Source organism: Aedes albopictus, chromosome 2 (genome assembly GCF_035046485.1).
Source record: "Aedes albopictus strain Foshan chromosome 2, AalbF5, whole genome shotgun sequence".
Classification (NCBI taxonomy): domain Eukaryota; kingdom Metazoa; phylum Arthropoda; class Insecta; order Diptera; family Culicidae; genus Aedes; species Aedes albopictus.
Genome location: NC_085137.1, coordinates 116,354,550 through 116,381,889, shown reverse-complemented (window position 1 = coordinate 116,381,889; position 27,340 = coordinate 116,354,550). Strand labels below are relative to the sequence as shown.

The 27,340-nt window shown below is 42.1% G+C and overlaps 4 protein-coding genes across 4 annotated transcripts; 2 read left to right on the top strand and 2 right to left on the bottom strand.

Moving 5' to 3' along the window:
- Window positions 1-3,289: 3,289 nt before the first annotated feature.
- Window positions 3,290-23,628, bottom strand: LOC115255144 (probable aconitate hydratase, mitochondrial). The gene is made up of 6 exons (XM_062850279.1): window positions 23,404-23,628; window positions 6,388-7,847; window positions 5,150-5,321; window positions 4,543-4,754; window positions 4,186-4,477; window positions 3,290-4,120 (listed from the first exon to the last, which is right to left on the bottom strand). Exons 1-6 carry the CDS (start codon window positions 23,434-23,436, stop codon window positions 3,923-3,925), a joined length of 2,367 nt encoding a protein of 788 aa, XP_062706263.1. The 5' UTR covers window positions 23,437-23,628; the 3' UTR covers window positions 3,290-3,922.
- A 1,367-nt stretch (window positions 23,629-24,995) lies between these two features.
- LOC115253616 (general transcription factor IIH subunit 5) lies at window positions 24,996-26,543 on the top strand. The gene is made up of 2 exons (XM_062855041.1): window positions 24,996-25,200; window positions 26,206-26,543. Exons 1-2 carry the CDS (start codon window positions 25,166-25,168, stop codon window positions 26,390-26,392), a joined length of 222 nt encoding a protein of 73 aa, XP_062711025.1. The 5' UTR covers window positions 24,996-25,165; the 3' UTR covers window positions 26,393-26,543.
- On the bottom strand, window positions 25,174-27,103 carry LOC115255145 (meiotic nuclear division protein 1 homolog). The gene is made up of 4 exons (XM_062855040.1): window positions 27,068-27,103; window positions 25,644-26,012; window positions 25,428-25,580; window positions 25,174-25,367 (listed from the first exon to the last, which is right to left on the bottom strand). Exons 2-4 carry the CDS (start codon window positions 25,977-25,979, stop codon window positions 25,230-25,232), a joined length of 627 nt encoding a protein of 208 aa, XP_062711024.1. The 5' UTR covers window positions 25,980-26,012; window positions 27,068-27,103; the 3' UTR covers window positions 25,174-25,229.
- LOC109419887 (zinc finger HIT domain-containing protein 1) lies at window positions 26,481-27,072 on the top strand. Its single transcript, XM_019694176.3, has one exon. The coding sequence runs from the start codon at window positions 26,481-26,483 to the stop codon at window positions 26,964-26,966; it is 486 nt and encodes a 161-aa protein (XP_019549721.1). The 3' UTR covers window positions 26,967-27,072.
- Window positions 27,104-27,340: the final 237 nt, after the last annotated feature.

The window sequence follows — 27,340 nt, the reverse complement described above, 5'->3', positions numbered from 1 at the left end:
GCAACGAAGCACCAACCCAAATTTCGCATCGTCGGAGATGGAAATACGAAGCAGCAGACTGGGGAAATTATGAGCAGCATATTCTTGCAGCAATTAGTCCTGAGAAGTCATACACCATTGATGAAATTACTCAAATCATGTTTCTGGCTGCCTCAGCTAGTATTCCGGAAACTAGTACTTTTTCTGGTAAAAAAGCCACTATATGGTGGAATGAGGAGACCAGAATAGCGGTCAGAGCTAGAAGAAAAGCTCTGAGAGCATATAAAAGATTGCCCGACGACCATCCAGATAAAGAAAAGGCTAAGGAAGAATTGAAGCTTAAGCGCAGTGAATGCAGATCTGTCGTAAAAAACGCTAAGAATGAAGCATGGGAAAATTTTCTCGATGGCATGAATAGTTCTCAAAGTTCTGCAGAAGTATGGCGTAGGATCAACTCTTTGAGCGGCAAAAAGCGCACTGTTGGAATGGCCATCCGTAACGGGGATACAGTTAGCCGAGACCCTGTCACAGTTTCAAATAGTCTAGCCAATTATTTCCATAAAATTTCTTCAGATGAAGTATACAGCCAGGAATTCAAAACATTGAATGGATCAGCTAGAAAGGCTCTTGGTGACACCATAATACCGGATGATTTAGAAGCTGCAGACTACAACCAACCATTTTCTATAGAAGAACTGTTTTTCGCTTTGGATGCTGGTAAAGGTAAATCGTCTGGCTCAGATGAAGTGGGTTACCCGATGATCAATAGACTTCCGTTTAGAGGCAAACTTGCACTGTTGAATGCTTATAACTCCATCTGGTCTACTGGTAACTTCCCCAATGAATGGCGAAATAGCCTCGTCATACCTATTCCTAAAAAAGGATCTGGATCAACGAAACCTGAGGATTATCGACCCATTTCTCTGACTAGTTGTATCGGTAAAGTTATGGAAAGAATGGTGAACAGGCGGTTGTCAACTGTTCTACGGGAGCGGAGTCTACTGGATGAGCGACAATATGCGTTCCAGAGAGGAAAAGGTGCCGGAATTTATCTAGCCAATTTAGGCCAAGTGCTTCACGATGCATTAGGCAAGAATCTACACGTGGATCTTGCTACATTGGATTTGGCGAAAGCATATAACAGGGTTTGGACCCCAGGAGTACTGCGAAAGCTGATCGATTGGGGTTTCTCCGGAAATATGGTTAAATTCATAAAGTGCTTTTTAACCAATCGAACGTTTCAAGTATTAGTTGGAAATCATCGATCTGAGCCAAAAGAGGAAGACACTGGAGTACCTCAAGGATCGGTGTTGGCAGTAACGTTGTTCCTGATTTCCATGAATAGCGTTTTTGAGCGGTTACCAAAAGAGATCTTCATTTTTGTATACGCGGATGATATTTTATTGGTGGCTGTGAGTAAGCATCCTAAAGCATTGCGGAGGAAAATCCAAGCAGCGGTGCGAGCTGTTGCAAAATGGGCAAACTTGAGTGGTTTTCACATGGCTACTGAGAAATGCGCGATTACTCATTGCTGTAACCAGAGGCATCACCCATGGAAAATTCCGGTAACTATAGATAACGTGGCGGTTCCCTACAAGAAAAATGTACGAGTGTTGGGAATTAACATCGACAGGCACGTGGATTTTGCAGAACATTTCGAGAAAGTTAAAAAATCCGCAGAAGCGTGGTTAAGAATAATCCGCGCAATAAGCGGACGTCATCAGCATTGCAACAGGAACACTATCCTTCGAGTGGTGAATGCAACAGTGGTTAGTCGCTTGGTATACGGGATAGAAATAACGTGTGGTTCGGCCAATCGTTTGATTAATAAGCTAGGTCCCATTTATAACCGATGTATCAGATTTTGCTCTGGACTACTTCCAAGCTCTCCGACTCTTGCAACATGCGCAGAAGCCGGTGTGCTTCCTTTCAATCTTCTTATAACCAAGGTAGCATCGAACAGAGCCACAAGTTTTGTCGAAAAAACATATGGGGAAAGAGAAGGTGTATTCCTCCTAACGGAGGCTACGAACCTTCTCCAGAAGCACGCCAACATGAATTTCCCCCCGGTTGCTGAGATCCATCGGATGGGAGATAGGCGTTGGAATAAAGTGGGACCTAAAATTGACTGGACAATGAAAAAACATGTTAGAGCGGGTGATTCGAAAAACAAGGTTTTGCCTTGCTTCAATGCCCTAATGAATGATAAATACAAAAACTTTAATCGTATTTATACTGACGGATCTCGAGCGAATGGACAAGTCGGAATTGGTATCTATAGCGCAGTATCACGTGCAGCCAGGTTACCAGACTGCTGCTCAATTTTTTCGGCTGAAGCAGCTGCTATCTGGTGTGGCATCTCGTTGCACTCTAACAAGCCAACAGTTATCTTCACGGACTCGGCTAGTGTTTTGGCAGCATTGGAGAGTGGTAGATCAACACATCCCTGGGTTCAGCGTATAGAGAGTACGGCGCCCGACACTGTTACTTTGTGCTGGGTGCCAGGACATTGCGGCATACGTGGGAACGAAGAAGCTGATCGTCTGGCGGCAGCTGGAAGAACGGGTAGACTTTTCGTGTCCGAAGTACCAGCACTTGATGCGAAACGTACGATTGCAGCTGGCGTTATCGATGCATGGAATCTTCAGTGGAGACAAGATCGTAGTGCATTCTTACGGAAAATTAAGGGTGACCCGGTCAAATGGAGTGATCGATCCAACTGGCGTGAACAACGTATCCTTTCCCGTTTGAGGGTGGGGCATACTCGATTAACACATGCGCAATACATCTCAAATGGCGAGCCACCACGATGTGTACCTTGTGGAGAACGACTGACTGTTGAGCACATCCTTGTAAATTGCATACAGTACCAGGAACAAAGAGATCTATCCAATTTGTCTACAACTATTAGAAATATCTTGTGTAACGATCACGACGAAGAAGACAAATTACTCAATTTTTTAAGAAATTGTGAATTGTACGAAAGCATATGAATTTATAACATAAAATAATTAGATATAGTGCGGAGGTGAACCAACCATTTGGTTGAAAGCCTCTTGAATAAAGACAAATAAATAAATAATAAGATAATATATCAAATTTCATGCCGCCGGTTATTACCGATTGCAAGATAATTCGTGGTACAATATCAGGCTGGATTCATGGCTGAACGCGCTACAACGGAACAAATGTTTGTCATTCGCCAGGTGCTGCAGAAATACCGCGAATACAACGAGCCCCCACACTTCAGTGCTCTACTTAGAATCTTGAAACCAAATCTAAAGATACAAAAAAAAAACACATGGTTAAATTAAAATTTTCGTAGTAATATCGGTTTTATTGTCGCATACTAAATACAGAAAAAATCCTAAATTGTAGCGCCTAAAACGAAACTGGGACACAATAGGTATGTAGCAATTTGGTGTATAATTTAGAACCTGGGAGACAATCTAGCTTCTTCAAATGATGAATAATTTGCTTTGTATTATATTAGAACATCTAAACGTTTTTTTTTACCTGACTTCAGACTACACACGCACATCTCTGCCTTTCGCAACATTAAGTAGTACGATGATGTGGTTTGGTTTGCGATTATTCCTATGTACAAATTAAGAAAAGAAAATCCTCACACTAACGCCCTAATGAGGTCTGACTTCTAGTATTTTCAGTTGGGAGGGTTATTCCTTAAGTAGATACTTTGTGTTTTTAATCCTTACGGTCGTATTCTAAGCTTCGACTCGGAGCACTCTTCTGGGCAATCGATGCCTACTGTACTGTTCGTTGATTGCGAGAGTGCCACGAGCCTTTGCAGCTAATTCGAACCCACTTCTCGTCGCCGTCGGTAGGCGTTCGTTTGCGTCGAGAGGGGTTACCACCGCAAGAATCGCTTATGTTATGATGATGAGTGGATGACATGCAGGGGCGGAAAGCGAAGAAACGGGATTTAGTTCTTGCCCGCTGCAATCTGCTTCATGCGGTTCAGCGCACTGCCGGCCTTGAACCAGGCGATTTGCTGCTCGTTGAACGAGTGGTTCAGCTTGATTTTGTCAACCTTTCCGTCGGTTTTGATTTCACAGTCAACCTGCTTGCCAGGGGCCATCTTGTCCAGGCCGAGCAGCGAGATCTTGGAGTGGGGCTGAACCTGTGGGTTGATGGGGGAACATTGGTAGAGAATGGTTCACATTTTTCGTTGATAAAGAGATTTACCTTATCGTAATCGGCGGGGTTGGCGAAGGTCAGAGGCAGCAGACCCTGCTTCTTCAGGTTGGTTTCGTGGATACGTGCAAAGGACTTGGTGATGATGGCACGACCTCCCAGATGGCGGGGTTCTAGGGCGGCATGTTCGCGAGACGAACCTTCACCGTAGTTTTCATCACCGACGGCCACCCAGCGGATGCCCTTGGCCTTGTAGAAACGAGCCACGTCCGGAACTCCAGCCCATTCGCCGGTGACCTGGTTCTTGATCTTGTTCATCTCGTTGTTCTCGATGTTGGTGGCACTGAACATGAGAAACAGACATAGGTTTAGTTATTTATTTAGAACAAGACGAATCATACACCATACCCAATGAACATGTTGTTGGAAATGTTGTCCAAATGGCCACGGTACTTCAGCCACGGTCCAGCAGCCGAGATGTGATCGGTGGTGCACTTGCCCTTAACCTTGATCAGCACGGTCATCTCAGTCAGATCCTTGCCATCCCAAACATCGAAGGGTTCCAGCAGCTGGAGACGCTGACTCTTAGGGTCGACATCAACCTTGACTTTGCTTCCATCCTGAAAGACGGAAAAACGGTAATCAGTCTCGTAAACAAATCAATCATTATGAATCAGTCTCAGCTATTACGTAAAATGCAAACTGAGATGCATTTGTTTTGCAAAGCATTTCCTACTGAATACCCTAGCTGCGCTTCGTTATCGCGCAATTAAAAAAAACATCTCGAAAGTAGGTAGACCTACATTGACTTGAAACGAATCCCCCGGGGCAACGTCCAATCTAATCACGCTAAACAATTGGAAAAAGCCTCTTCTCAATCCTACCGTTTTTTAGAGGCTACTGATAAGATAAGCACTATACTTGATGCCGCTATGAGAGCCTAACATGTGGCCACGTGCCTTTCTCACCACACCAGTACACATTGTCTTCATATCGGTTATTTGGCCACACTTACCGATGGTGGGGCTTCGTAGGTATCCATGCCGGGGTCGAATCCCTTCTGGGGCAACTCATCACCGAACGGAGCTTCCAGCTTGAACTTCTTGCCATCCTTGCCGGTCAGCTCATCGGTCATCGGGTTGAAGTCCAAACGGCCAGCAATCGACAGAGCAGTTACCAATTCGGGGCTGTGAGAAAAAGAAACGGTTCAGTTGATAATTACGTCAATCAAGATATCGTAAACTCTGCTGCAGCAGGGTTTCAAGCGGTCAAAAATTGTAAAAAAAAAAAAAATCCATTCCAAATCTCATGTTTTGAATTAGGGGATTCTTAATTAAAGGTAATAATTCTAAAAGCAATATGCAGTAACCGTAGACAGTGAGCGTCTTCCTGGCGAATTCTAAACAAATGGACATTTGCTACAAGTTTCCACGGACAGTTATTGTCGTTTCACGAAATTTGCTCCGAAGCAAGACGTGTAATAAGATCCATTGAAGAGCATGGAGGAATCATAGCATTGTAGTAATACTGGGAAATAATCAATGGAAGAATCTCTGGAGGAATCGACGAAAATTCTGGAAAAAAGCCCTAGCCTAGAGAGGTCCCGCAAGGAATCACTGTAACAATCCCGAAACGACTCTCTTTCTTTTTTTTTGGAACAACGTCCCCACTGGTACAAAGTCTACTTCTTGGCTGTTCTATGAGAATTTTCATAGTTATTAACTGAGAACTTCCTCTGTCATTGAATATTTCGCATGTGTATCTCATGTGGCAGAAGATACTGTATGCCCACGGAAGTCAAGGAAATTTCAATTACGAGAAGTTCCTAAACCAACTGAGAGTCGAATCCGTCACCCACACCCTCAGCATGATCTTGCTGAAGGACCGTGCGCTTACCGCATCGGCTATATGGGCGCCATTTCCTTAAAGGTACCCTCAGATTAAAAAATATCCTGAAAAACAAACATGAAGAATCCTTAGAGCAATCCTTGGTGGATTTTCTGAAAAAAAAATCCCGGGATGAATGCATGAATGAATCAAGGAAAAGTCCCTGGAACAATCTGTGAATAATCTTCTGAGAAATTGCGGAATGAAAGTGGGCAAAACATCCGACAGGAATTAGAAGAACTCCTCACGAATCAATTTCAATTTTTAAGATTTCCCTGGAAGAAATCATGGAGAAGTCGTAACTTCAGCTACCATGTAAGCACGGAAACCCAAGTTCACGTAAAGGATATTTATATTCACACTCACCTGGTGACGAAGCAGTGCGTCGCGGGGTTAGCATCGTTACGTCCGGTGAAGTTACGGTTGTACGACGTTACAATGGTGTTCTTCTCGCCCTTCTTCACATCCTTACGGTCCCACTGTCCGATGCACGGTCCGCAAGCGTTGGCCAAAACGGTACCTCCGAACTCCTTGAAGGTCTTGGCGATTCCGTCGCGTTCGATTGTGGCACGAATCTGTTCCGATCCGGGAGTCACATTGAACGGAATCTTCGACTTCAGACCATGCTTCATGGCGTTTTTGGCGATCGAAGCGCAACGTCCCATGTCCTCGTACGAGGAGTTGGTGCAGGAACCGATGAGGCCGACACGGATGTCCATTGGGTATCCGTTCTTCTTGGAGTTCGCTCCGAGCTTGCTGATGGGGTGCGCAAGATCCGGGGTGAATGGACCGTTGACATGGGGTTCCAGAGTGTCCAAGTTGATTTCAATGACCTGGTCGTATTTGGCGCCAGAGTCAGCAGTCAGAACGGACTGCTGGAATTTCTTGGCTTCTCCGGCAATGGCTGCGCGGCCAGTCGAGGCCAAGTAGTCGGCCATGCGTTGGTTGAAGGGGAAGGTCGAAGTGGTGGCACCAATTTCAGCACCCATGTTGCAGATGGTGGCCATACCAGTACAGGAAATCGAATCGACGCCCTTGCCGTAGTACTCAACAATGGCTCCGGTACCTCCCTTGACGGTGAGGATATCGGCAACCTTCAAGATGACATCCTTCGGGGAGGTCCATCCGCTGATCTTTCCGGTCAGATGAACTCCAATAACATTGGGGCACTTCAGTTCCCACGGGATGTTGGCCATGACATCGACGGCATCAGCACCGCCGACACCGATGCACAATCCACCTAGACCTCCTCCGTTCGGGGTGTGGGAATCGGTACCGATCATCAGCAGACCGGGGAAAGCGTAGTTCTCCAGGATGATCTGGTGAATGATTCCAGATCCTGGCTTCCAGAAACCGACACCGTATTTGGCACCAGCAGTGGACAAGAACTTGTACACCTCAGCATTGAGATCCTTGGCACGAGCCAAATCCTTCTCGCCACCAACTTGCGCTTCGATCAAGTGATCACAATGGATCGTCGATGGAACGGCAACCCTTGGCAATCCGGAAGAAATGAACTGCAACATGGCCATCTGGGCGGTGGCATCCTGCATGGCCACACGATCCGGGCGCAATCGCAGGTAGGACGTACCGCGCTGGATATCCTGGTTGGCCGGATCATCCAAATGGCCGTACAGGATCTTTTCGCTGAGGGTCAACGGGCGGTTCAACCGCTTCTTGACGACCTCGAGGTTCTTCTGCAGCTTCTCGTACGGCAGGTAAACATCCTGATCAAAGCGGGACAGAGCGACCTTGGCGGCGGACGCGCACGAAGCGTGGAAATAACGCTGCTGCGACTCGACAGCGTACAGAGCGGCACGCTTGGCCTGGTGGAGAGGGAAAGAAAAGAAAATCATGATTAATACACCTGGGTAGTGATCGTGTCTTTCGTGTGATCTATTATGTATTTTATCGGATACATTTTGTGGTTGAAGTTATGGTTTTAGTAAAAAAAACTAGTCTTCCGTATCCATCCATAAACCTCCTGTCCTATTGTGAGATTTGGTTGAGTGTATGAACAGGTCTGTCGATCAGCAGTACGAAAAACCACACGAAAGAACACGAATGTCAAAGAGAGAGAAGAGCGCGTCATTACTTGAACGGACGGGCGCGAGAATAACAGCGTAATCCTAAATTCTAATAAAGTTGTAATCATTCGAAATCACGTTTAATTAAATTATTTCCGTAAACATCACAATGGCGACGAGGATGGGATCCGAACCCACGCGTGCATAGCACATTGGATTTGTGTAGTCTCTCGCCACAACCTTGTCACCCACATTGAACGTAACTTTCCTCGTACCACGGTAATGTTGCATCTGAACTTTCTGTTTTTGTAGCACATTTTCTTTCGCTGTTTGTTCCTCTTGTGTATCAGGCTTCCTACACGGGTTCATGATTTCCAAGGCGCTTCGAATGTCTCTTCCAAGCATCATTTGCGCCGGAGAAAGACCCGTAGAGCAATGAATTGCTTTTCTATACCCCATCAAGAAGTTTGCAATTATGCTATTGACACTCTTATCCTGTTCGTACAAGCATTTTAGAAGAGATGACTTGAAAGTTTTTACCATATTTTCTGCTTTGCCATTCGTTGCAGGATGTCCCGGACTTGTTAACTTATGCTGAATTCCGTTGGCTGTCAAGAACTTTTGAACCTCTCCCGAAAGAAACTGCGAACCATTATCGCTAACCAATTCATCAAAAATTCCGAACCTAGATATGCACTCCGTCAGTTTCTCTAGAACGAACTGAGCCGTACAAGACTTTGTAGCATAGACCTCAACCCACTTTGATAGAGCGTCGATAATGATAAAAAAATATGAACCCTTGACTGGACCTGCGAAATCAACAATTCAGGGCTGTTACAAAAGTGTCGATTTGGAAACCGCAAAATCCGCGTCAAGCCTTTTGAAATCCGCGCCGAGGTCATCAAATCCGCGCCAATACAAAAATATATGATTTTGATGACTCAAACTCATAAAAAACCTGAATTTTTCAACTCTTTATGGTTTTTGTTGCACTCCAGATGAAGATCATTTCTAATGTTTAAACCGATTTTAACTATTATTAATCCATGACCTTAAATGCAACTTCCACATCAACCAAGAGTTTAAAAATGTTCCAAACAAGTTAGTTTTTTTTAGATAAAAAGTTTTGAATAAATAGTTCTTTGATTGCTGGTCAATCAGGGTGACTACTTTTTTACGAGAATGGAATACCCTGTTCCCTGAAACAGTTCCAAAAAGGAGCATTCTTGACGAATCTTTTGAAATAATTATAACCAACATAACGGTAGAAAACCTGCAATAAAATCTGTAGTAAGTCTCAAAAGATCGTTCGACAGTACTGCAAGAAAATTTTGATTTTTTTGTGTAGATACAATTTGAATAATTCTAGATTGAGTTTAAATAAGGGCGAAAGTAACATGAGAGAGTTCTCTTCATCGACTCTCTCTTCTGCAAATTGACGTGACAAGATGCAAATTCAATCGAACTTTTTTACACTTAGACGCTAAATTGCATCACAACCTAGCGATTTATGACCAAAAAGTGGAACCATACTTGCATCTTGTCACTTTAATTTGAAGAAGAGGAGTCGATAAAGAGAACTCTCTCATGTTACTTTCGCCCTTATTTAAACTCAATCTAGAATTGATTCTAACATAATCTATTGATTAAATAAATCATCAATACCAACAGGAATAATATTTAAGGGAGATATTTATTAAATAGGCAGAAATGATTTCAAGAGGTTGACTACGAAATTCAGAAGAGGAACTTCTCTGTTTTCAAAAATTGAGCGTTTTTTGCAGTGCAACTTATCTACCACTCCGAGCTATCGACTACTAACATTATTTTTACTCAATCACAAAATTCATACCATCAGGGTACCAGATACCGCTCATCTAAGGCCAGTTTCGCAGAAAAACATCATCTGTTGAATGACTGTTAAGCCAATTCGTAATGTTTTTGCATTTTATGTTAGTTCAATCTAAGTACGATCATATACAAAACAAGACTTAAGTAGATTTTTTCATAAAAATATGATTTTATTACAGTTGGTGTGAGACCAAAGTGGTCTTAATTCCGCTCACGGACAAATTTATACCATCTTTTAAATAGGCTTTTCCGGAAAAGTGCATTATTTTTGCAACTCTATGTTTTTACAATTAGTTTTTCCTGTTCAGTGGGAGTGTATAATAGGGATTAAATACACTGTGCACTGAAATCGGCAGATTTTACGATTTTCACGTATTTTTTTATTTGCGTGAGCGGTTATTGGAACACATGAAATTACTTACAACTTTTTTGGGCCCAATAGCCGCTCAAAAAAAAATATTGGTTTTGTTTTTAAAACTTATGTTATTTGGTAAATATTGCATAAAATAGTTTTGCTCTCATCCAATTCATGCACTTCAAGAATATCCGCGCCGAAAAGATGGTATATATATACGTGAAAACTTGATTTTTGCAACAGTGAGCGACTATTGGGTCATGAGTGGCTACTGGTACACTGACGGTACCTATTTCCAATTAGAAAATTTTCTCTATTTTTTCTGGTAGTGTTGAGCTCAAATGTCTATATATTTCATGTAAGTGCATTTAAAAACCATTTCCGCAAAAACCGCGCCGAAATTAGCAAAAACGCGCCAAATCCGCGCGAAACGCAAAAACCGCGAAAAACGCAAAATCCGCGCCACCTGTAACAGCCCTGCAACATGAATCCTAATCCACACCTTGCTTGGTGGCTTCCATGAAGTTAACTCCGATTTTGGTGGTGAAGAGCTTTGAAGAAGACAGGGCGAACAATTTTGGGAAAACCTTTCAATATCTTGATCGATGTTCGGCCACCACACACAAGAACGTGCCACACTTTTGCTTTTCACTATGCCAAGATGAGACTGATGAAGTTTCTTCAGCACCTGATTCCTCAGTTTGACTGGAACTACAACCCTGCATCCACGCATAACAACACCCTTTTCAAGCGAGAATTCATTCATAAACCTCAAATACGGATTTCCTTCCAAGAACTGATCACTTGTCGTTCCCCTTAGTACCTCTATGACTTGGCTGAGCTGCGCATCTTTACCAGATTCGTCGGCCAAAATCGACACGTCGACCAGTCCACATTCATCAGTGTTGATAAAATTCAAATAAGAATCTTCTTCTTTCCATATTTTCCAGGATTCTACCGGGAAGCGAGACGAAAAATCAGCGATATTCGATTGAGATCGAACATGTCCAATATCGTAGCTGAATCCTGAGAGAAAGTGAGCCCATCTTTGCATACGACTAGCGGCTATCGTTGGGATTCCTTTCTTCGGGCTAAAGATACTCAATAAAGGCTTATGATCAGTTCTTATGCAAAAATGGTTTCCGGCCAGATATTGGTAGAACTTGTTAACACCATACACTATTGCCAGAGCTTCTCGATCAATGACGCTATAGTTTACTTCTGATGGGTGCAAAATCCGAGAGGCGAAAGCGACAGCCCTTTCCACATTCCCTTCCTTTTGACTCAACACTGCCGATATCCCTTTGTTCGTAGCATCGCATGTTAGAATAATCTCCGCCGTAGGATTGAAATGCGCCAAAGTGACATCTTTGCAAATCTCACTTTTGATTTTTTGAAACGCCGATCTACATTCATCGCTCCATTCAAACTTCACTCCCTTGCGTAGTAGGTGATACAACGGACTCATGATATCCGCAAGACCATTTATAAACTTCGCGTAATAATTAACCAGTCCTGCAAAAGCTCTGACTTCTGTCACGTTTACCGGTTCGGGGGCATCCCGTATCGCTGCAATCCTATCGTCCGTTTTTTGTAAACCATCCTCCGTGATTACGTACCCTACAAATGTCACTCTATCTTTGAAAAACTGGCACTTATCCTTATTTAGTCTCAAGCCTGCCTTTTCAAGAATGCTGAATACTTGCTCTAGACGCCTCAAATGTTCTTCGTCTGTCGCTCCAGTGATAAGCACATCGTCCAAGAAGTTAGACACCCCCTCGACACCACATAACAACTTCTCGATTTCCCGCTGAACTATTCCTGATGCCGGTTTCACACCGAATGATAAACGGTTCATTCGATACACCCCTTGGGTAGTAGATATGGCACACATTTCTTTAGAATCATCGTCTAACTCGAATTGATTGTACGCCTTTGACAAATCCAATTTGGAAAACCTCCGGCCACCGTTCAATTTTGAGAAAATCTCTTCTGCTGTGGGCAATGGATGTTTTACGTCCTGCAAATAGCTGTTCAAGGTCACTTTATAGTCCCCACACAACCTGATACTCGAGTCTGGTACCAACGGCGTACCCCATTCGCTGCTATCGCACTTGGAAATTATGCCCTCCCTTTCCATCTTGTCCAGCTCGCCAGCAACTTGATCGCGAAACTTGAAAGGAACCTGCCTGGGCTTCTTGAATGTTGGTTGAGCATCGGGAGTCAGTTGCAAATTGATTTTTCCGTACGCGTAACACCCCAATTCGAGAGAACAAGTTTTCATGTTTTTGTAGAATACGCGCCAACTCAGCTTCGTGACCATGAACTGCAACATTATTTACGACTGTCAGCTGCATGTTGAAAGCTTTCATGAAATTCTTGCCAAGTAATGGAGGTCCCCGCCCATTCACCACCGCAAACAAAATTTGCTTCGTCTTTTCACTACATGTCAGAGGTAGAAACACAACCCTTGCAACTTGCATTTTGTCCCCAGAATACAATTGTAACTGCAAACCCGATTTTTCCAAAGGCCACTTATTCAATTTTTGCCTATATAACTCTTCAGAAATCACACAAAGTCCCGCCCCCGAATCAAGTTCCATCATGAATGTGTCTATCCCAGGCTTGTAAACATTCGACACTTTTCACTACCTTCGTTTTGTTGCCGCGGTCGGGTGTCAGCTTGCTTTGTTTCATTCGAGCGCGACCGCTACCTCTTACATACAACACGAGCGGCAGAACAAAGATCAATAAACAAAAAAGTGGATCAAATCATCGTCGTCTGACACAGTGACATTTGTCTAATTCCAACTTTTCGCAAGATTTCAGCCAATTTTGATTAAGATTGGTATAATATTAGTTTATTCGTGTGTGATAAATCGATTACGACACATACATTTATACAAAATAGCTCTCTTTATGGGAATGACAAGAATAACAAAAACCGAACCATCTCCCGAAGACGCAATCGTGGTCAAGCACATTCATTCGACATTTTTTTTCGGACAGTAGTTTGATCGCTTGTGTTGCGAATGTTGGAGATACAGGCAGCCGAATATCGACAAAAAGGTGTCAAAGACTGTGATCGCTAACAAGACTGGTCTATCCCTATCATAACCTCGATTTTGAACCAGTCCTCTGCCCTATCTTTCTCTGACAAATTGTACAAATTAGCAGTACCACACTTACTTATGTAATTTTGCTGAAGATTGACTTGGTCCGTTTCGTTATTCCTGTTGTCGCCGTCCTGTGGAGTCGCCTGATGCTCCGCAGACAGGTAGAAATTTCGCTGGTACTCACAAGCCGCTTGGAGATGGCCCTTCTTGTTGCACTTTTTGCATACATATTCCTTGAACCGGCAGTCCCGTCGATAATGACCGGCCCTTCCACATGCCAAACACTTTCCTCTCGAGTAATCCAGCCGTTGTTCCGATTTCCCACTGCTGTTAGCCTTCGTGTTTACATGTTTCTTGTCCTTGACGAACATCAGTTGAATCGCCGTATCGTCCGACTCATACTTCAGCGCCAACTCCTGGGCTTTCTCCAATGTCAGTTTCTCATCCTCCTCACAAACCCTGTCGTACGCCTTACCATCCAATCCGTCCACGAATTTGTTTATAAGGTTGTGCGTAAGCGCATCGCCAAATCTGCAGTTCGCCGCTAGGTTTTTAATCCGCACTATCCATTGATTGACTGTCTCGTGACCATTTTCGTGCCGCTTAGCTCGAAAAAAAACAGTCTTCGCTCCTTGTGGATCACGACCGGGGGAGTAAAATGCGTCGTCAGTATCTTACACAAATCGGCAAAACTTTTGTCTTTTGGCTGATCCGGTGTACATAAGTCCCTCAAGAGCTTGTAGGTTTTTGAGCTCAGATGATTAATCAAAACCGCCTTCTTCATGTCGTCTGCGACCTTGGACGTCACGAAAAACTGTTCCAGCTGCTCTCGATACAGTTGCCATTCTTCCACCTCCGCATCGAAGGTGCGAAACGCTGCAGTGGCCGCCATCTTTGCACTTCCCCGGAAAATCGATCCCGTTTTCTGCGGTCCTTTTAACTACTCTGTTTTCATTATTTTCCGCAACCACGACGTCACCAACTCGCGTTACATACTCGTCGCCATTGTGACCTTTACATCCTTCTAACATAATGTTGGACGCTTTGTTGTAGATACTTTGTAGTGCGAGAAAGTATGAAAACACATACTAGGCATGAGATTAAAAATCACCATAAATTCGATCAGTCACGATCGTCGAGCTTTCTCGTTGTTACAGCTACAATCATGCACCGATAATAAATACACGTGACGCCCATCGCGATCAAGCGGCACCGGCGAGGGTGGAGTAAAAATAAAATAAAAACACACGGCTGCCGCGCCGTTGCGGGTGACCTTCATCGAACGACTTGTTATAGGGTCAAATGGGGTAAAATGCCATTTTTCAAACTTTCACCGTTTTCAATGATAATTTGCCTCATTTGTTAGGCTTTCAAAATGGTAACAGTAACTAGACAATATTTGCTCGATACTTCAGCAAAATTATTCACTAAACTATTGCACTTTCATCGATTTTTAGCGATTTCAAAAACTGATTCGTAAAACGGAAGTGGTGCAAAAAGACCTGCTGCCATGGGGTAAGATGCCACTTCATAAAAACATTCAAAAATTACGTCCATCAGTTTCGGGGCATTTCCGCTCCTTTTTCTCCCTCTGTCCGCCTTTTTCGTATACTCAATAAATGGAGTGTTACCCCCCTCCCCGCAAAGCGATGATCGTAATATTTGAACGACCCCTAACATGGTAAGCGTAGACAACAACAACCATGCGTCTCCATGTGTGCCTCATTCTCGTTGGAAACACTTGGCTGGTAATAAAATCACCAGAAAACCTTAATTGCAAGCACGAAAAACCGGAAGTTGCCAATTTTCATTGGGAAATCAAAAGATTTTTCGTGGGTTTGGTGGCCTAGCTTCTAGAAGAATGTTCGATGCAAACATATCTTGACACCATTCACCTATAGTAATGCTCAGGTCCCATTCAGGAATGATTTTATGAGTTGGGCCATTTTACCCCATCTTGGCATTTTGGGCTTAGTTCCCCTAGGTAGGCAGTTAGGCAGGGAGCGACAAGGTAGAATAGAAGAAAGATTTTGTCGGTTAAGGGACTAAATTCTTACCAGTACAGGGGTACCTATATGTATTAATAAACGCAACTGGATAATATTATGCATAATTACACTGTTATTTGCATTTTTATTGAAGGGTTGAACTATATTGAAACGAATTTCATGCAAGCTGGTAGCCTACCACTAGTGTAAAGTGTTCTGTTTCGTCAACTTTGTGCGTTTTAATAGGGTAAAAGCACTAGAGCACTAGACTTGTTCAAAAATCTGTGGATACATAATTCCAAAAACTACGTTATATAGAAGCAAAATGTACGTTATATCGAATTCGTTATATCGAAGATTACCTGTACTATGACCCCGTGCGGCTTCCAATATAACATCAAAAGGCACGTTGTCAAAGCCACCCTCGATATCTAAGAAAACACCCAAGCAGGATTACTTTTGAGCGAATGCTTTCTCGATATCGTAAACAACTTTGTGTAAAAGAGTCACAGTGGACTTACCAGATTGGTAGGCTTGTTGGTTTACATGAAGAGGAACGTTGACCAGTTGAACATCACGAATTTGATGATCCGCAATGCGTTCTAAGCATTTCAGAAGAAAAGAGATCAAGCTGATAGATCGGAAACACTTTGCTTCTTCATACGACGCACAAGTGGATCGTAATAAACTTTACTGTAATATCCCACCAATATTTTGGAATATACTTTGTAGCAAAACTGCAAAACATGTTTGAAACAGAGTTGCTCTCTATCACTATCAATGGTAGGCAAACTGCCGATTGTGATAGGCTGACTGCGATCCGAGTCAGCGTGTGCTCTGTTGAATCACCGCGTCACCGTCACTTTTCTTTTCCCATCACAATTGAACTGATTGTGATGGCGGATAGATATCATTGATAGACCATCTTTAAATTTCTATTAAAAATCAAAACAAACACTTACAGTGATGAAATTTAAATATGTGGTACAGAATAAAAAGTTTCGTATGATGGTCACAAAACATTTTGAGTTAGCATTAGCATTAGCATTAGCATTAGCATTAAGCGAGTCGCACAAATTCGTAGGTGGTACAGTCCTAGACCGCTGTTATGAGGGTTGCCTCCTTCCCGTCCGAACCAAAGCACAAAGATTTGGGACTAATCTCTGACTCTTAGACAAGACTGACGCAATCCTCCAATGGTCGAGCACTGTCCTGGCCACGTCCTTGCGACTGCTGAGGAATGGGAAAGGATGGTTAGTTTTGGACACCTATGAAAAATGTAGACAACTCTACGATCTCTCAGGCCTAGGTGTCACGGGATTGTTAGGTTGTTGTTAGTGGAAGGGTAAACTCCAAAGGATACGCTTGGTCAACGTTCAGGCACACCATTGTTAGACTGCTTTGAATCAGTTGTTTGCCCAATTCATCCTGTGTCCTCGTCATCTTGGTTGGATTACTAGCTTCTTCGGTAGGTAATCTGAAATGTAAAATAATATTAACATCGTACGTCAAATAAGCTACATATTAGTGATACGCTCGCCACAGTTACATATTTTTATAATATGATTTATATCATACGATAAATTTACCTGAATCCTGCTGAAATAAAATATTAATTAGTAGTGCACTAAAGCAAAATAAACTACAAAACACAAAAAAGTGAATCAAACTTTGATCTTGGAATATTTATAAATACGGTAAATATTAAGATCAAAATTTGATTTGGTAGATCTTACACCGCAACGCACCATTCTAAGGTGATCTACCCACGTTACGGGATGGTCACAAAACATTTTGAGTTTTGGCTAAAATCTGAAAAATATCAATTCAGTTGCTATGTTCAGTGCTCTGGAGTCTGGGTCACTATCAAGTCGTTGCCGGTCACTATCGTTTTGATATTGATTAGCCTACAGTGGTAGTGACGATGGTGCAAAATCAGTAGTCAACTGACATGACTGATATTTGGCAGCTCTGGTTTGAAATAATCAAATCCTTTCTGAAGCAAGAAAGGATACCTATACCCTTATCTGCTCCAGGAGATTTGAAAGGAGCAAAGCTATTTAAACTGACGATACTCCGCGCCGAAGCCAGATAATCATAACCACAAGAAAAGATATCAGCCACGCAGAAAAAAACATGGTAAAATCAAAAATATTTCAGGTAAACTCAAAAAAATTGTCAATTTGTTCTGGCAACAAAAACAAAACTGTTTGGAGCAAATCGAACGTCACATTTGAAGAAAATTAAATCCATTTTTGAAACAAACATGCATCTTCTGACAGGTTATGTTAGAAACAAATGTGAAAATTATTGTTTTTTTTTGTGGCAGGTCGGCCCTACGGAAATATTTCGTTTCCAATTAAATGTACAAAGTCATTTCCTTCTCTAGGAAAACCCACTTCCCGCGTGGCACTTTCAATGCCAACATCATGTAGATAACATACGCTCCCGAAATCAATGGGAATCGTGGAAACTTTTGATGAAACTTGACTTTTTTGCAAGAGGAAATCTTGTTTGGTGATGCAGATGGAACTTGAGAGTTTTGTTTATGCTCTCGACGGCGCAACGGGGGGCTCTTCAATGGGTATTGTAGAAATCAATATGTAATTGAGTTAGTTTTAAAAATTAATATTTTAGTTTTAAATATTTTATCAGTTTACCGAATAAACACGAATATTTTTGTTTCAAACGAACGAAATTTGTCTCCATATATGGAAAACTTCCTGAAATGGTTCCATTGATTTATTAGAAATCCCATAAATAAGGTCACGCAATTGTCCATTTCGACCCCCTTTCTTCTAGGAAATTATCACTCTTCGGAACCCCTCCCTCCTCAAAGCGTGGCGTAACTTATGGACGTTCGCCCTTCAGAAATAACTCCAAGAATTACATTTACACAGTTATCCCAGGGTTCTTTTAGGAATTCCTCCATCGGATATTCCGAAAATTCTTCAAGGGCTTCTTCTATAAATTTATTAATGGAATGAGATGGCTTTGGAGGAATTTCTAAACAAATTTTACATATGAGAAATTTTGGAAAAAAAAAATCCTGGAGAAGTTTGTGATAAAATCCCTGGAAGCATTTTTAAAGAACATCCCTGAGGAATAAGGAATCAATGATCATCGGAAAAAAAATCTGAGAGATTCCCTGAAGGAAGGTTTCTATCAATCTCTAGAAAAGCTGGCGATCCAACCCCGTGGAGGAATATCTGAAGATCTTCCATGAAGCCCCTGGAGGAATTTCCAGAAGAATCTACCGTCTACCCCCATTGGTTTGAGCAACACCTCCTGCAAACCAACGGGGTTCAAATCATGTTTAAATTACGAGAAATTTAATTGAAATTCCAGTAGCACTCACACACATTTCACGTATTCGGTACGTAAAATTAATGTCAAGTTTACTTGACTTATCACGTCTTTTGTACCGTGGTATCCGGACGGTGTTCGGACCGGTGTCCCTACATCAGGGAATGATAACGCGCACGATTAGACGGTTAAAAACTAATTTATTTGCGACACGTTAAAACGGTACAACAATTTATCGCGAGACGTAAACAAACTAAACTACTATGAACAACAATACACAGACACAGAGCACAAACGACAACCAAATTAAAATACATTGATGCGCTTCCATTGCATCGCGCACGACAGTAGTGCTCTGTCTTGTGCGAGCTCAGCGGCGCGGTACACCGCAATCGGGTTGTCCACAACAACGTCGATTAGCGAAACTCAAATTTATCCAGCTACCTGCACAGAAAAAAACTGTTGAGTAATATTACATCTGAACTGCTGCAACCCGATCAATACGTCGGTTGCAATACCACATATAAGAACAAAACATCAAAACGATGTAATCGTACATAAGAATTGTGATTACATTGATTATTTAGTATATCGGAATGAGTTACATCGGGCGGGCTGCATTTATATTTTGCTGTGTGTCATTCCGGTGAAGGTTACGTGGAAAATATGGCGGGCGAAAACTACCTATCTTTTCAGGTAAATCGAACGTGAAAATTTTTCAGAGTACTGAACAACTCTGGGAGAAATTTCGGGAAAGTCTCCTGGGGAAGTCCCGAGAAGAACACCGGAATGAATCGCAGAAAATCTTCAAGGGGAACTAAGTGACCATATCTACGATATGTACTTTGAAAAATTATTGTAAAATTTTGGGAAAAACAGAGAAGGAACTTCGGTTAAATTCCACGAGGGACCCTGGGGAGCAATACCGGGAAAACGTCTGGAAGAAATTCTGCGAAGAAATTATGTAGGCTCCCTGCAAAAAAACTCCAAGAGAAATTGGCTGAATTTCAGCAATCCTTGTGGGAGCTTTCTCTCACTATAAGGCACTCCAAGAGGTATTTCTAGGAAAGTTCAACAAGGAAACCCTGACGTAATTTCTGCACAAACCCTTGTAGTGGGTTTCTATGATGGAATTTATTAATCTGTATAATCCGCGTCCACATGGAATTAGCAGTATTTAACGGAATAGTCGGTTTGTCAAAAACAGCTGTTAGATCTAGAAGAACTCCTTTTGTTTCTCTAGCTAGATTATCCAAGCTACGCGGATCGAAGTGTGCCGTGAAAAAGTAAAGACGCAAAACTTTGCGCTCTGTCATTTTTTGCAAAAAATCTTAGATTTTTTTTGTTAAGTTTGTGTAAAAGTTTTTGAATTGGCTGTGGCGAAACTCGTTTTCAAGACACTTGAAGTTGCTGCGGTAGCAGATTAATTGAAGCACAACAGGACGCAACGCTAGTACTTCAAGATTCGCTTGGTTCACGGAAAATTTGGGCTCGTATCATCAAGAACTTTCTGACAACATTCGCTGAGGCCAATCAGGATCGCAAGGAGTGCAGCTACAGAACGATCTGAACTTCATACAAGTTCGAATGAGTGTAATCAGTTTCGTACCTTTTAATTTCGCCCTATGTTGCTTATCCTTTGACAGATACGCGTATTTCGACTACCACTTGTAAATATAGTAATAATATGGTGGATAACTAACACTGAGGAAGATTACAAGTGGTAGTCGAAATACGCGTATCTGTCAAAGGATAAGCAACATAGGGCGGAATTAAAAGGTACGAAACTGATTACACTCATTCGAAGAGGGTATTCTGGTTAGAGGGTTCGAAAAGTCGGTACAAGTTCATACAGTTGATCTTGCGCAGCAGAGGCCAAACTTCGGAAACTGATAAGTTAGTTCCGATTGCATTGCAGATTTGATTGCACAAACACTAAATAATAGAACAGATCGGTGAAGTACTAGATTTGTAGTAATGAGCTGAATTTTAGTATGGTGAGAAGGTCATTTCTCCGTTTCTGCAATAAAGTGGTGCAAAAAGCGTGGGTATTATGATTATTTGCCTAATTTGATGCTGTCTGAGCAAAACTTTGGGTAACTATGTTGTTGTTTTCTCCATTTCTTACAACGTAAACAACATAGTTATCCAAAGTTTTGCTCAAACAGCATCAATTCAGGGAAGGAATCATAATACCCACGCTTTTTGCACCATTTCATTGCAGAAACAAAGAATTGACCTTCTCACCATACAAAAATTCAGCTCATTACTACAAATCTAGTACTACACCGAACGTGCCCCATTGATGGTAAACCTAGGCATGTTAGTGTTCGTAAAAGGAAAATCCAATTGAGTACTGTTCCGTTTGATTCCAGCTGAGGGTTCGCAACCTGTGATAGATACGTTTTTCGCCCTTGACTGTGGGTCATCTTCGGTGTTTCACTTAACTTGACTGGAGTCAAGTATGAGACACTGAAGACGGCCTTAAGGTTGGGTCGAGATGCGTGTCTGGCGTGGTGTCTGTCATAGGATGCGCAAGCCCGTGGTTGATGTTAGGTGGAGCAGTGTTTCGCATGATTTTCATTTTACTTACAAAATAATAACCTAATAACCAATTAGCTTTCCAGGATCAATACAGGTAAATTTTTATTATTTACATCGACATACATGATCAATTATATATCCACACATATATTTTTCAACCATATAAAACTAAATAAATCGGAGGGTTTGGTACGGCATGTCCACGCATCTTTCATCCCCTGAGATTCTAGAAGTGCTTCGATTTTGACGATTTATTACTAAAATCTAGACAGTTCTAGAATCATCTTAGCGGTAAACACAACGCAGTAGGCCTGGCCGCTTTGATGCTTGTGTCATATTTTTGATATGCTGCAAGTATCAATACTGATAAGAAAAATTTTTAGGCCTAATCTAACCCAAATATTTTCCAGGATGCTTTCTCGTACTGGCTGCGTCTGTGTTAGATTAGATTAGATTAGATCTAGCTAGATTATCCAAGCTACTTCATAATTATAAAACATATAAAACTAATGTTTATTAGAATCCTTTATGAAAAATGTGTGATTTTGATTCAAAGGAAAGTTTTTTTTAATCAAGCCCTTGCCTAAATTTTCCACGTGTCGAGATAGGGTATATGTGCCATCACTAATCTCATGCTCCCATATTCATCCTATTCGAGAACAAGCGATTACGGCACCGATTGATTCCGTTCTTTTTGTTTTCATACGTGCTCACTTCCAACAAAAAATACAAAAATATGAAACAAAACAAACAACGCTTCAATCCTTTGTTTTTCGTAGGATGAAAATGGGAGCCACATGCTTAATAAGGGAACCAATACCCTAGGTAAAAAATGCACGATTACGATTTTTAAAACAGTTGCAGAGAGAACGTCATCCAACGTCAAAAGATGCCATCTCATCGCTCTAATTTATTTTACTACCGGAAATAGGAGAATTTCCAGTCTCACAAGGCAACCATTTATCAGCATTATGCTTATTTTGAAACCCGTGTTTGGATGATTAGCTTCCAGATTAGCACTTTCTATTTAGCATCAACAATCCGCAACGATTCAAGTAATATAGAAGCCCCGAAGGGAAACCCCAAACATAATTATATAATCACACTGAGAAGACTTCTTGTACAGGTCGGACTCGATTATCCGGGTGACTCCGAAAAACAATCTCCCCGGATAATCGAATTTCCGGATAATCGAGCCAAACTTTTTATATTTTATTTTTAAGATTTATCGATCAAAAACAGTTCGATAAACATAGAAGCAAGCTTGTATGATGTTATAGTCCTTAAACTCAACGGCTGGCATGATTATAACCATATTTATTGAGAATGAAAATTTAGCCGAAAAATCTCCATAATAAAAATAATTTTCAAATAGGCTGAATCTGATTTATGGGTGTTGTATTTGACATTTGCTACATCTTTTGACTTATTGACATCTTAAATTGTGCAAACAAATCGAAAAAATATTTGGTCCCCGGATAATCGAGCCATTTTTTCCGGATAATCAAGCCCCGGATAATCGGGCCCCCGGTTAATTGAACCCCCGGATAATCGAGTCCGACCTGTACTTTCTATTATTTTTGAAACGCAATTAGCCTAACTTGAACCTCTATTAGATTTAGTTAGACGCAGTAGGCCGATTGACGAAGTAGGCCATTATGTGAATCGATTGGATGCAACTCAGCATCGAAAGGGTTCAAGTCCACCAGACGAAAATAACGTTTCGATCAACCAATACAATCTCAACTGAACCGGCATAATGTGACATCCATGAAAAACCCCCTTTTTGGGTTGGGGCACATTTGCGTGGGGGAATCTAGTTCTATGCGCTGGGAGGGGGCGGGGAAAGACACAGACACAACGAACCGGCAAGACGACAAACACTACAACGACGTCAAAAGGAAAATAAGAAGATCCGATTTGCACAGGAGGAGTGTTATCTAACCACTAAACCAATATGCTAGAACTTTTCACGGGAGGATTTTATCCGACTGAATCCAATGTTACGTCACGGAAAATCTTCCTTATCAACCGCTCAATCCTTATCACGTGCACCTACTACGTCAAGCGACCGTGGGACCTTGTCCCCGTTGCGATATTCTCCCTCCCCATCACACACTTATTACGCCGGAACAAAATGAAGGGCTCGAACAGCCCTGGAGTAAGCCTTCCAGCTTCCAGCGCCGCTCACTTACCTGCACGTTCATCAAACGGGCGTAGTGCACCATCTTGGAGGAAGATCCGTTCGTAATTCGGAATCGATTCGATTTATTCTCAAACGTTCACTGTGCAGCACTGATCTTCAGCCTTCTCAGCTGGAAGATTTTTTCACTTTAGCACTATTTCTTGAAGCACCCGCGCCAGCGACGGAAAAAAAATTACCTAACACTCCGCGATCCGGTCGAGGAATGAGAAACTTCTCACTCTGCTGCTCTTCGCCGTCAGTCAGACGGTTTGACTTTTTTGCGTCAGCAAGACGGAGGTGGATTCTGCTGATCGAGCTTTTCGTCGATTTCGCGAGGAAGCTTTCGAGAGTATTCTTTGATGAGATCGTATTTGTTTAATGTCGTTTTCGTTTTTGTGGTGGTGCTACACCGATGCAGCACTTTTGCACCGAAACTGTTCGTTTTTTATGTCGTTTTTGTTTTTGCGGCGATGCTACCAGCGGCGTCATGGTCGCAATTTTTTCCGCAGTCAAGTTCGCAGATTGTGAACAATCTCGGTACTCACTTTACGTAATTTATGTTTAGTACCTTACTGTCAGAGCTGTCAGATCAGTGTAACACGCTAAATAAAATTTACACAAAAGGCAATTTACACGGAAAAAATACACGAATATGAATATTTATTGGGTACCGGACTTGTCACCGAAAATTTGATCGTTTTCTTTGGTACATCGAGGTCTTGAAATTAGTCTATGGTGCTACACCGTTTCGTGCTACACTTTTCGCTGAAAAAACGAACGTTTTTGGTGTAGTTGCATTGGTGTGCGTGTATAAAAACCTAAATATTGACAGCTTTGCAAACGCTGATTGGTGGACGCGGTGTACACCTGCTACACTCCCGATTTTCTGAGTGCTGCATTATCATGAGCGGTGCAGAAAAAGTGCTACACCGGTGCAGCACGAGATTAAAAAACGAACAGTTTCGGTGCAAAAGTACTGCATCGGTGTAGCACCACCACAAAAACGAAAACGACATTAATCTCGTGCTGCACCGGTGTAGCACTTTTTCTGCACCGCTCATGATAGTGCAGCACTCAGAAAATCGGGAGTGTAGCAGGTGTACACCGCGTCCACCAATCAGCGTTTGCAAAGCTGTCAATATTTTGGTTTTTATACACGCACACCAATGCAACTACACCAAAAACGTTCGTTTTTTCAGCGAAAAGTGTAGCTCGAAACGGTGTAGCACCGCCGCAAAAACGAAAACGACATAAGTTGTATAATACACTAATGTCGTTTTCATTTTTGCGGTGGTGCTACACCGGTGCAGCACTTTTGCACCGAAAATGTTCGTTAAAATTATGATTTTCGTGCTACACCCAAGGCTGAGATATTAACGAAAGAGAGGGAAACCAAAGAGAGCCTCTCTTCTGCAGATTGGACCTTTAGACATGTTTGGCCTGATTTGTATACAACCCCTTAAGTAATTTAAGCGCTTTTCAAAAAGAGTGACCAACAAAAGCTTTTTTCTTTTCGATTAACAAAATAGCGGCTCGCATCTTTTACTCGATGAAACAATGACAGCTGCGAGCGCTGTCAAAATCGAAGCGCAGTTTATTTTTGTTTTCTCGGCGGAATCGGTCGCAACCTCGCAGAAGTTGAGAGTTTCTCGTGAAATTTAGGATTATTTTAGAAGAAACGAAGCATTTTAGGCAATCCATCAGCGTCAAGTGGTGCAAAAGGATCCAACAAAATTGCCGGAAGGAGGGAGCTTTCATTCTAGTCATCAGCGATGGTGAATGTTATGAAAGGCGTTCTTGTTGAATGGTAAGTTCGAACGTGCTGTTTATTCTTCTTTATTCTAAATAGTCCAGATCCGTCGGAATTTGAAACTGCTTATCCATGAGATTTTCCTGAATGTTGAAGCGATTTTTGCACCATGATTTTATCGAAAAAATGTTGTCCGTCCAGCGGTTGGCGGCATCGTGCAAACCCTGTAGGGAAAGGGAATTATTGTATCATTGGAATCTTGAGTGTGCAAGGTTGAAATCTACCGGGAGATCCCTTTTCATCTTCTGCAAGTAATTTTTATCGGATTGTTTCGATTTTGCTTTTTCAAGTTGGGAAGACAGACGTTTCTCCTTTTGTTTGAGGTCGTTCAATTTCTGGAATATGTCTGCACTTCTCGAGGATTCTCCTTGGGATTCCTACGGCATACAAAAGGTTAATTTTATAACAATGTTCTTAACTCATGTGAATTTATATTGAACCTTGGCTGCCTGTATCCGTTCTTGCAGCCCTGCGATTTTTTCATTCGATTGCTCCACTTCTTGCTTAAGTCGTTCAAATTCCAGTTGCTTCTGTTTTCGCTTTTTGCCAGGAAAGGACCAATAGTACAGAGAGGAACCAATTTTATCCGTTTCCACTTGACCCTCGTCGACAAGCGATTGTAAAATTTCTTTCACTGCTTGCTCCTTCAGACCCTTGTCCTTGACGGCAATCTTTTCCAGATCTTTGAGCTGGTAGAATTCTTTGGATTGATGGAATATTTCGAGCAGCAGGGATTTCTTCTCATCCGCTGAGATTCCTTTCTTCCTTTTCGACATCTTTGTGATCTACTTTCTCGCATGGATAAATAACTGAAACCATAAAAATCGAATTTACCTAGATGAGATGGTGCTCGGTTTTAGTGAACCGATTAAGTTGAAATTTTTTTAGGGAATGTGAATTTACATGAACTTTTAGCTGTGTGAAAATTATTACATTCCAATGACTATCGCAAAATGGAGTGTTAAGGAGTCTCCAAACTCAACTGTTCAATTTTCTTTGCAGTGACCCGGCTATGAAACAGTTCCTGCTACATCTGGACGAAACTCAATCCCTCGGACGCAAATTCATCATTCAGGATCTGGACGAACGGCACCTGTTCATCTCGACCGATATCATTGAAACTCTGCAAGCCCGGGTCGACGATTTGATGGACCGTATCAGCGTGTCCTTGCACGAAAAGGAAGCCTAAGCAGGCGTGATAGCTGGTTAGCAGTAGAACAGTGCTCTTCATAAGATTTATCGCAGTAGGCTTAAGTTAACAATAACAGAACAGAATAATGGCATCGAGGGAGTCCGGTCGAATCCGTGAGGCGGACAAAAAACGTGTCCTGGATGATGCCTCCCGAAAGCGCCGCGCCCGCAAGGCCCTGGAAGCGCTCGAGCAGGACAACTATCACGAAGATCCACACGCCGATTTGGTCATGTCGAAGAAAATTCCCAAATTCCAGGACAATCTCGAAGGGGTGAGTAGCAGTAGCAACAGCAACAAGAAGAAAACCAAACGTAGCAAGGGGGCGGAGTATTACCGGGCAAAGTATAGGAAAAACTTTCCCCAACTGCTGGAGGAGGACAAAATGCAGCGGCCCGACGGACCGAATTACTTTACGGCCGCTGCCCAGCCGTCGAAGCTGCCGGAACGGCACTTCTGTGCGGTGTGTGGATTCCCATCCAGTTATACCTGTACGGCCTGTGGAACTCGGTACTGCTCGGTGCGTTGTTTGGGAACCCATCAGGACACGAGGTGTCTCAAATGGACTGCGTAGTTGCGATGTGGTTGAGTGTTTAGAATCCTTATTGATAAAGATAACTTAAATTTCTGAATAAAAGTTTCATGAAAAGACCAAAAATACATTGGTTTACTTACCTCTATTTATATGTGCTGTAATATTTCTTAAACTTGACCTGATTAATGGTTATACCGCCAGGCTTACGTTTATGATAATAAATTACAATTACAATTACAATTTAAAAATTTAGCAAGCCTTTAAAAAAAATGGAAAACAAACTGCTGTACCAGTTCTGAAGGTTGTTTACAAACATCGATCAACGCAATTCAGTGTGGCCAGTTTTAAATACATCAGGAAATAGCTCCATGACTGAAATTTTAAGACGGAATTTGAATAAAAATTTAATGTAA

What these genes read in the sequence shown, in the direction of transcription:
- LOC115255144 (XM_062850279.1), bottom strand. Translation starts at nt 23,436, where the DNA reads ATGGTGCACTACGCCCGTTTGATGAACGTGCAG. An exon ending in CCCGTTTGATGAACGTGCAG is followed by an intron (nt 7,848 to 23,403) that starts GTAAGTGAGCGG and finishes CCTCTCCACCAG; the next exon opens with GCCAAGCGTGCCGCTCTGTA. An exon ending in ACCCCGCCGATTACGATAAG is followed by an intron (nt 4,121 to 4,185) that starts GTAAATCTCTTT and finishes ATCAACCCACAG; the next exon opens with GTTCAGCCCCACTCCAAGAT.
- LOC115253616 (XM_062855041.1), top strand. Translation starts at nt 25,166, where the DNA reads ATGGTGAATGTTATGAAAGGCGTTCTTGTTGAATG. An exon ending in AAAGGCGTTCTTGTTGAATG is followed by an intron (nt 25,201 to 26,205) that starts GTAAGTTCGAAC and finishes TTTTCTTTGCAG; the next exon opens with TGACCCGGCTATGAAACAGT.
- LOC115255145 (XM_062855040.1), bottom strand. Translation starts at nt 25,979, where the DNA reads ATGTCGAAAAGGAAGAAAGGAATCTCAGCGGATGAGAAGAAATCCCTG. An exon ending in AACGGATACAGGCAGCCAAG is followed by an intron (nt 25,581 to 25,643) that starts GTTCAATATAAA and finishes TGTATGCCGTAG; the next exon opens with GAATCCCAAGGAGAATCCTC. An exon ending in AGATGAAAAGGGATCTCCCG is followed by an intron (nt 25,368 to 25,427) that starts GTAGATTTCAAC and finishes CTTTCCCTACAG; the next exon opens with GGTTTGCACGATGCCGCCAA.
- LOC109419887 (XM_019694176.3), top strand. Translation starts at nt 26,481, where the DNA reads ATGGCATCGAGGGAGTCCGGTCGAATCCGTGAGGCGGACAAAAAACGT.